Below are 9,732 nucleotides of genomic sequence, written 5' to 3' on the forward strand. Positions count from 1 at the left end.
GGCAGGATGTCCCCAGGATTCCCATGGGAGCTGGAGCTGTTGATGCACATTCCATGGCACAGTGCTCTCTGACAGCCCCCTCTCTAACAGTGAGCAGAATGCCTGGCCTCACTCCTTCAAAGCACTCCTGTGAAGACCCAGAGTGGGATAATTTGTCACCCAGACACCTTTCCTGTCACTTTTTCTGAAACTCCTAAGGAGATGAGTGAGTAACACAAAACCTTTCTGTTCAGGGGGATCCTGGTCGTCCAGGTCTGAATGGAATGAAGGGTGACCCCGGTGTTCCAGGTGTTCCAGGATTCCCAGGTATTTGACTAGAATTTCAGACACGGTAGCATGAACCCTGGGAGAAAAGAAGCCTGACTTTAGTCATTCCTGCAGCAGCTTTGTAAGGCAGAAGGTTGTTTCACTATGTAACTGTGTGCATTTGATGTTTCAGGTATGAAGGGTCCCACTGGACCTGCAGGACCAGCTGGCCTCACAGGCAGTCAAGGGCTGCCAGGCCCACCAGGTAGGGGAGTCCTGGGCTGTGTTACTGTTACTTTTGCTCCCTGCCAGTAGAGTTTGTTACACAGAAACTGGGTGAGTCCACAAGGACTCACGCCTGCAAGAGCTGCTCTTTGGAAGGGAGGGGTGTCACCAAGAGCACTTCTTTGCCTTGTATATACCCGTATGGGGTTTTTTGCATGGATAAGAGTTCTTGGCTTTTGACTTTGCAATAAAGGCTAAGAAAAACTGTTTCTCATGCTCTCTTCCACCTTGGATTATCTAATACCAAACTGCTTTCTCTCAGGCCCACCAGGTTTGCCAGGTACCATTGGACGAAGCATTGTTGTCAAAGGTGACCCTGGTCCCCCAGGTTCTCCAGGACAGCCAGGGTCAAAAGGGCCACCTGGACTGCCAGGGCCACAGGGATTGCCAGGTATGATCATAAAGATGCCCAAGAAGGGTAGCTGGCTGCAGGATGTAACTTGAGTCATGTGGCAGAGGCTACACGGACAAGTTACTGAATTCAGCAAGTGCTAATAGGTATAAAGGTAGAGTTCTGCCAGCCACAGCTGCTTTAATGGCCTGTTCTTGCCTAATGTATCACGAAGGAACAAGAGATGTGTCCCAGAAAATTTAGAGATTTCAGTTATGCATTTGTCTGTTGTAGGCCCAATTGGTCTTCCTGGTGACCCAGGGCGAGATGGACTACCAGGTTTTGATGGCCCAGCAGGACGAAAAGGAGAAAGAGGTCTTCCAGGCCAGCCAGGTACGGTGTTTAACCTATGAGGAACCAGGGGAAAAAAAGAGATGATCCCTTTTTTTATGTGCTGATCTTTGAAATGAGATCTTTGCCTCGTGGGAACAACAGTAAAATCATAATTTTAGAATTTCCTTATTGTAAAAATATTACAAGCAGCTGAACAGCTCTGGTTTGGACTATTCCTGGAACCATCACATTGCTGGTCACTGCTGAATACTGTTGAATGCTTGATCTTAAGCTTCCTGGCATCCCCTTTGCAGCACAGATGATGCACAGGAGATAACAAAGAAACAGAAGAGAAATGAGTAAACTAATGTTCATTTTGCATAGGAATCATTAATTTCATAAAGGAAAGGATTTCAGCAAAGGCAGCGAGCAGGCCACCATGCAGCTATTGCTTAGAATCACTGCCTTACGATTTGACAGATCAGTCTGGGCACTGGGATGCTTTTCTAAAGCATATTGACTAGCTACATATTGTAACTTGTGAGGAAGGGTTTGAATTGAAACAGTTAAAACAGTACAAAGATCCAGAATGCCTGTTTTCCTTTTCCTCTGCGTAGCTCTGAAATCTGTTAGCGTTATTTCAGTGAAAAAATGTAAATAATGACGACTGTGGAATAACACAATCTAAATATTTGTAGTTGTATTTCCTGATAGTTTTGCTGTTCAAGAACAAATGCCTTTTCTGGTACCTTTCTGAGCCATGTGACTCATTCTTGCTCTCATTCAAGGTTGCTCCACATTTTGTAACCTACCCCAGAACTGACTGCAGCTTTTCTCTTCATCTTGGAGGGCTTTAGCTCACGTCATCAGAGCAAGTGAGTGCTTGCTCTGGTAACAAGTGAGCTTCTGTTTCTGGCTCCACCATTTATTTTGTCATCTTGAGCAAGATGTTTGAACATTATCTTATTAAGCTGCATACACAGATGAATGTTTTGGAAATGGGAAGCTGATTTGGACTAATTCCAGTGTCTGTCATGTCAGCTGCAGTTGTTATCTCAGTGCCTCACAGCTCTGAACATATTTAACTTCACAGTACCTACCCCTACAGCACAGGGATGTTGCAGTTATTTTATAACTGGCTGTGACAGCCTCAGTGATTTAACCAAGCCTACATGAAAAAAATAGGGTGGACCATGTTAGCAGATGCCAGGTCCCCTTACCCACACAACCCTGTTACCTTTCAGAGCTACATGAGTCCTGAAAGAGCAAGAAATGTTATTAATCAATACCCTCTCTTGTGCTTCCCTTCTGCAAACAGGTTCACGAGGCATACAGGGACCTCCTGGTCCTGATGGCTTACAAGGCCCACCTGGTCCTCCTGGAACAGCTTCTGTTGCTCATGGATTCCTTATAACTCGGCACAGCCAAACCAGGGATACACCACTGTGTCCACAAGGAACATCAAGGATCTATGATGGATTCTCTCTTCTGTATGTGCAAGGAAATGAGAGAGCACATGGCCAGGATCTAGGTGAGATACTCTGTATGCTGTTTTAAGCGGAAGAAGGGTCCAGCTGCTTCTGTAAATGCTCTGGTTCTGTGAGAATATGGCAGTCTCAGAGATTTCTTACATGAGGATAGGGACTGCATGCTAAGATCTACTACCTCCAGAGGCTGCACATTAGAATTCAGGATGAAAGAATGTAAACCAAGCCTGAGAAGTTAATTTTTTTCCCACATGTGCCAGCTTGATAGGACATGCTGTGCACTCACAGGAGGAGAGGAAGAATACACAATTACTGTTCTCAAGGATTTGCTATAAAAAGCAATGAAGTGAAAACTCAGCTGTCACATTTTATGTGTCTTACTCTGTAGGTACTGCTGGGAGCTGTCTTAGACGTTTCAGCACGATGCCCTTCATGTTCTGCAATATCAACAACGTTTGTAATTTTGCATCAAGGAATGACTATTCCTACTGGCTGTCAACTCCAGAGCCAATGCCAATGAGCATGGAGCCACTGACTGGGCAAAGCATCCAGCCCTTCATCAGCCGGTGAGACAAGCAGCCTGCCAGGGCTCTCTCTTAACACCTGGATAAATAGCACATCCTACCCTTGAGTTGCCAACATGCAGGCTGGGTGTTAGGAGATCAATCTGTCACATTTTGCTCTGGGAGATACTAGGAAATCAGCTTGTTTTAAAGTATTCATTGTCTTTAAAGCTCGCTCTGTGTGCAGCAGTGATAGGATAGTTAAAGGCTGTAAGAGCTCTTCTGGAATGAGGGAGCTCTGTAGTCAGCAGCGCAAGATCCCCATGGCAGCCATTAGCTCTAGCATAAAGACACTCGCCTCAGGGATTTGAGCTTCCAGTCTTCTATTGAGGAGCTGCTTCAGTATTTTAGCCAATGGTTGTTGGTGGAAATAAAAGCAGATGTTGCACTGCAAATATGTGACAAGTAGAAGTCTTGGTTAATAGGACTGCTGCTCCCAGGCTAGTTGTCCTCCCTTTTTGTGTAAGGATTTTAATGAAACATACTCACATTAAAGTATCATCTCTTTCTCTGTGTCCAGATGTGTTGTGTGTGAAGCTCCTGCTATGGTGATAGCTGTCCACAGTCAGACCATTCAGATTCCTTCATGTCCTCTAGGCTGGGATTCCCTCTGGATTGGTTACTCCTTCATGATGGTAAGAAATGCCTCTGACTTCCACAAGTGGCTACTACCCACTTCTGTCCTCAACTCGCTGCTTTAGGACTTTGTTAAAAAACTACAGTGGTTGTCATTGGAAAGCCTCTACCTGCAGTTACTGAGTGTGGTAGCCAAGACTGAGTGATTTTTCACTACGCTGAGCCCAGTGTAATGCACCTATGGAGGTGCCTGATACTGCTCTATCTCAACCAAGAATGAACATCCTCTCTTTCAGTAGCTGAATGCTGTGATCCTTAATTTTTAGCACCTACTGTAAAAGTCCTTGTTTGTGTGTTTCCTTTCTCCACTCCTACACCAGCACACCAGTGCTGGAGCAGAGGGCTCTGGACAGGCCTTGGCATCGCCTGGATCCTGTTTAGAAGAATTCCGCTCAGCTCCGTTTATCGAGTGCCACGGTCGTGGTACTTGTAATTACTACGCCAATTCATACAGTTTCTGGCTGGCAACTGTAGAGGTGTCAGAAATGTTCAGGTAAGACAACCTCTTCCCTGGGTATTGCTTTATTCCAGAATGAAAGCTTTGGAAACTGAATCTATTCCAAAGTTCAAAAGAGATTTGTTTACAGGGGTATAGGGAACTCATTTAGCTTGTTTTCCCCCTCACAACCAGTTTTTCAAGTGTTTCCTTGGTAAGCCTTTAATATGTAAATACTTGCTAGGGCACATTCTGCTTTGCAAGGAGTCATACTCTCTATGTCAATTCTTAGATTCAGTAGTACCTTCTCTGAAAGTTGTCCTACTGTAGTTAATGTATTGAGAGCCTGAAAGATCAATTCTGATTATACTTTTCTTGCCAGGCCTTTCAATAGATTCAGATATTTGGAACGGTAGTTCACAGACATACAAGTGGCAGGTATGAGGGCAAGATGAACTCCTCACAAGCCTTTGTAGTCTGTTTTTAAGAGACTTGCATGAAAGTTTCATACCTTCCAGGGCAAGCATATTACCCAGCATTTTGCAGCAGGATGACATTTTGGCTGCAAAGAAGCCAGTGGACATTCTGTCCTCAGCTTCTCCACAGGCAACATTTCAGTCTCAGCTTTTTCCCTCTCAACTGGAGCAGCAAAACTGTTTTTTCTCTGAAAAATCATCTCCTCTCATAGAATAAATTGCTACTGCCCTGTTTGTGTACTGATAAAAACTTCAGCCATACTCCCACTGCCACCACACTGAGAAAGGTATCTGTGTGGTACAGGGCTGGCACTGTGCACTGTGCTGTACTGCAGTAGTAGCCCCTAACTTGGTTTTGTGTGATGCTTACAAGCATGATACTGTGTATTAAATAGCCATCACTGTAAGTCTGCAGGGTATTGATCAGTGATAATTTGCTGGTAACTGACTGGAAAAAGCTGCCTACTAATAAGTACCATGCACCTCTGAGTCTTCTCTGCTGTCTTCTGTCTCCCATAAACAGAACTTACTGCAGCAGTATTTTTAATGGGTTGTTAAAGTAACCTTCAACTGACAAACCCAAAAGCTGCAAAGACTCCAGAAACACTGCCTCAAATGTGCAAAATTCACCTTCCATTTGTTTTAGTGTTTGTGCTACACCATATCCTAGCTCAGAGGAGCTGATCTGCTCCCCCTGTGTGTGCTGAGACACTGGGCAAAGTCGAGCCACTCACCTGGTGCTAAGGACACACAGAAAGATCACTCTTAAGGAAGACTCTCAAATACAGGATTCACTCCCCACTTACGTATTTAAGTGTTGTCTTAAACTATGAATTAAGCAGAAATTTGAAGGATCAGTTCTGTAAGCAAAGAAAAAGCTAACCTAACCTTACCTTTGCATCTGTCAACCAGCAAACCTCAGTCAGAGACACTGAAAGCTGGAGACTTGAGGACACGGATTAGTCGTTGTCAAGTTTGCATGAAGAAGACGTAACGTCTTGGAGAATGTTTTATGAAACAGTTGAAAATTCCTAAGATGCACTGTCCTCCAGCTGCAACAATGGTGCTACTGTGCAGAAAGAAACAAATCCAAACTGTTTTAACCATGCAAATTCAAGTGTACCTCACTTGTGTGCCAAACCAAGGGTTGTTTGGTACATGTTTGACAACAGGACTAAGCTGAAAGGATTGACCTCTTGGAAACAGAAAGGAACACTTGAGGTTCACAAAGGATCCGGAGATGACGTTCTTCCTTTCTCTCCCTGTACCAAAACGGCACCTTTTTGATCAACCAAGAGAATAAAGGAACACGACGCACTGAGTATGTTTAAAATAACAAGACTGCAGTTTTGAGAAACATTTTTCATGGTGCTACTAACCCTACTGTATCCCAGGTTTTTAATATGACATTTTAAGCTTATTCCTCTTTGTAAGTAATGAAATGTGTATATTATGTAAACACCTTCATAGCCAAAACTTCTCAGTCAGTTAGAAACAAACCAGACTCTGATATAAAAATGCTTATGTCTGAAATTAAAACATATGGCAGTATTTTATTATGAAACTTGTATTACAAAGAGAATTTTACCCCTCTTTTGCAAACTTACTCATTTAATATTTCATTCCTTCCTCAGCTGCCAACCTGATGCGTTTGGGGAATGCACAGTTATTCTGAACTCCTTTTGATCAGGGTTTTAAATGTCGTACACCTTGCCATCAGTGGATTTATTTGTGCTTAGAAATCCCAATCCACTTGAAAAGGGGGTTTTCTATCTCATGAGAATACATGAAATTACTAGCCATATTCTGTAGCCTTCTCATGAATAAGTGTCACCTTCACATTTCAGTAATCGGTTTGGTTTAACAAAACCTGTTCCTTGGGCATATCCAGTTACCAAAGCATTTAAGATGATTCTTACATGAAACCTCTGCTCTGAAGTGGTGTCATGCATTGTATCCAAAACAGTGTACACGCTAAGAAACTTTCTGAATAGAATAAAGCTGGTGGAAACTTTCCTATTTACACATTAACCTTTTAATCTTATGTGAATTTATACACACCCGCAGTGTATTTACAGTATACAGCAACTCTTGTGTCTGTATAGTTCACATAAGGCCTTGAAAGATGGTGCATGCAGCCTTTCTGATGTCATTTTGTAAGCCTCCTCTTATGTATGTCTTGGTGTCACTACTTGTGCAATAGCTGAAAAGTGATCACTGTGTGTGTGTGTGTGACTGTCCAGCTGCTCTGGTCAGTGCTGTTTCATTTACCCCTCTGTACAAACAGAGCCCCCACGAAAGCCAGTGACTCTAGGGTTTGTGTTGTACATTGCAACCTCAACTATCAATACACCTGAATTTGTGAATTAACATACTGCTTTATATTCATGAAGTGGATTTGTTTATTGACTACTGTTAAGTAATTTATCTGCTAATGGCTGCTTGTTCTCACCTTTTAGCTATCAGTGTAAACACAGGGTTTCAGGGATCTCCTTGGTTTATGCATGTTTGACAAAAGACATAGCAGTGGGGCCTGACTCTGTGGCAGTGATTTATACAATGAGATTGGTGCTGATTTCAAAAGCTTTCCACTCAGTATGGAACTCAAGTTCTTCAGTTTAAAGTGCAAACTATAAATAGCTTTGTCTCTACTCAATGAGCTGCCATTATGTATGTTGGTGGAGAGTGGGGCAACTCAATGTGCATCCTTCAACTCATTCTGGTTTGGTTGGCTGATGCATATAAACTGAACCTGCTACTACCTACAAGTCAAGAGCCTGTTACCAAAGCTGAAACAAAATAGTAAGTCTCTGTTGGTAAATACAAGCCCTTCTCTTACTGCTGGCTCCTCAGAAGCCTAAAATGAACATAGCAGCTTATACCTAGCCACCCCAAAAAAAGCCCAGAAGAATGGATGCTATGGTCAAGGGGGTCCCAGCCTTCCCTACCAACAGCCCCTGTCTGGTGCTCACCAACAAGTGTTCATATGTGGGGGCTGGGAAGGGCCTGAATACATTTGTTCCAGTAGTGCATAATCAGTGCTTCTTTCCAAGACCCAGGCTTGTCTTGCAGCATGTGAAACAGAGCCCATTGAATTGGAAAGAGACACAATACATTCCAGTCTAAGCTAGCACCCAAAGAGCTGGTCCTGTGGCAGCTTCAGATCCCAAACCTGTGAGCTGGCCCCAGAAAATGAAAATATGTCAAGTAGCTACACCTCTGATTGACAGATACATTTGGTGTTCCGTTCCTGCAGCGCTCACTCACCTGGAGAATAGCCCTGAACCTTAATAAGTTGCAGGGTGAGATTTCCAAATGGCCTTATTTTTTTTACTAAAAGTGGTCTAGAGAGGAAGGAGCATCTTTTATCTGAGACCTGCAGAGATTCAAGAGATGCTGGTTTAATTCCTACCACATGTTCTGTGCCTTAGGGCAGCTCAATCGCTTGACCTGTGTTGGATCAGTTGCTGATCTAGGAAAGAAAGCATGGTTATTATTTTCTCCTGCTTCTTGACTGCTTAGACTGTAAGCTCTTTGGGGCAGAGGCATTGAGGGGGCTCAAATGTTGGTTGAGGCCACTAGGTGCTATCCATCAGTATATAAATATTAAACTACAGGTAAAAGCTTGTGTTTGCTTTTTTATTATTCAAGTTGAAAAAACAGTCGAATATTAGAGCCTTAGAACAGTCCTCAACATAACCTAAACCTGAGAACACCACTTCATCTACAGGCTTTCTCCCCAAGTATGGTTTGTTTTTAATTAGAGCTTTTATTCTCATAACTAATTGTGGAAAGTTAATCTTGAACCTGGAAGGTAGTACCTCAATTGTATTTTAAGTTGCACACTTGAGCCACTCGAGGGCACCACAGAGCTTTGAAAGGAAGAGCAGAAGCAGCTCCCGCCAGTGCCTGCACGCGGCAGTGACTTCAAAAAGGGGGAGTGTGTTGCCAGTGCTCAGGTTTAATTAGTCTTTCCAGGGTATTTCACTGACAAAAAGGACACTTCTGCTAATGGAAGTCAGGAGCAGTGAATAGCTCAGGGACTAGCAACAGTGTTCTACATTTAAAATGTAGGGTAAGTACCTACTTCTGGAAGGAAGATTTAACTCAACCCACCACTTCTATCAGACAGGTGACCAGTGCCTAAGAACAGTCTCAGCTGGCAGCAAGGTGAAGAGTAACTGGTTAGTAAAGCAAACTGCTGTCATTAGTAAAGGGACTTGCTATAGCCCCTGGGTGCAGGTCTCAGTAGTGGCTGAAGCTGCTCTGCCCACAAGCAGCTTCAGTGCCTGCTGAGCTGGATTTCCTGGCAGCCAGTCTCCTTAAACCCAAACACGTCTTTCAAAAGTTTTAAATTAATAACTAAGCAATAACAAAAGGGAGGTGAGGGGCAGAAGTTCTTACCTCCTGAATCTATACAGCTACCTCAATGCTCCTTCTCTCTCCTGAGACATGTTGCTTAACAGACAAAGTAGAGACTTTTCTCTAACACTATAGGCAAAAGAGGATGTAGGGGTGAAGAAAATGCCATGCAAAGTTGTACAAATACCTGGTAACTCTGAAGAGGTCCTTCTCTGCTGTGAACTTCTCCTCCCCAGTTCTTTCATCATTTCCAGTACCACATCATTCAGCCTAATGCCAGGTCCATCAGAAGTCATCAATGTATTCTCAAAGCAAAGACTTAATATGGATTCCAGTGACTTCAGCCAAGAAGTCTAACTTGCTTTCTGGTTTTAATTGAGGGCTTTCACCAAGCTTCAGAAGCAAGAGAGTTCTGTGAATGATTCACCCAAAGGGGGGTGAAAAATGAGTGCAAAACTGTCTCCCGCTTCCCCCCCCCCCAAGCCTTCAAGCAGTTACCTGTTTCAGATCCAATGAGACATTCAGTCAAAGGTCTCTTACAGCAGTTATTGTGAGGCTGTTGCAACAGTCTTGACAG

The 9,732-nt window shown here is 43.4% G+C and overlaps 1 protein-coding gene across 1 annotated transcript in view; it reads left to right on the top strand.

The window, feature by feature from the left end:
* Positions 1-8,404, top strand: part of COL4A5 (collagen type IV alpha 5 chain) — a 68,192-nt gene extending 59,788 nt beyond the window's left edge. The window contains exons 45-53 of the mRNA XM_054169803.1: positions 234-306; positions 440-511; positions 794-922; positions 1,157-1,255; positions 2,514-2,726; positions 3,071-3,248; positions 3,766-3,880; positions 4,202-4,374; positions 5,706-8,404. Of these exons, the coding sequence (XP_054025778.1) occupies positions 234-306; positions 440-511; positions 794-922; positions 1,157-1,255; positions 2,514-2,726; positions 3,071-3,248; positions 3,766-3,880; positions 4,202-4,374; positions 5,706-5,787 (1,134 nt within the window). The 3' untranslated portion in view covers positions 5,788-8,404. The remainder of the gene's footprint in view (positions 1-233; positions 307-439; positions 512-793; positions 923-1,156; positions 1,256-2,513; positions 2,727-3,070; positions 3,249-3,765; positions 3,881-4,201; positions 4,375-5,705) is intronic.
* Positions 8,405-9,732: the final 1,328 nt, after the last annotated feature.

The sequence above is a fragment of the Dryobates pubescens genome, chromosome 18 (genome assembly GCF_014839835.1).
Source record: "Dryobates pubescens isolate bDryPub1 chromosome 18, bDryPub1.pri, whole genome shotgun sequence".
NCBI classification, from domain to species: Eukaryota; Metazoa; Chordata; class Aves; order Piciformes; family Picidae; genus Dryobates; species Dryobates pubescens.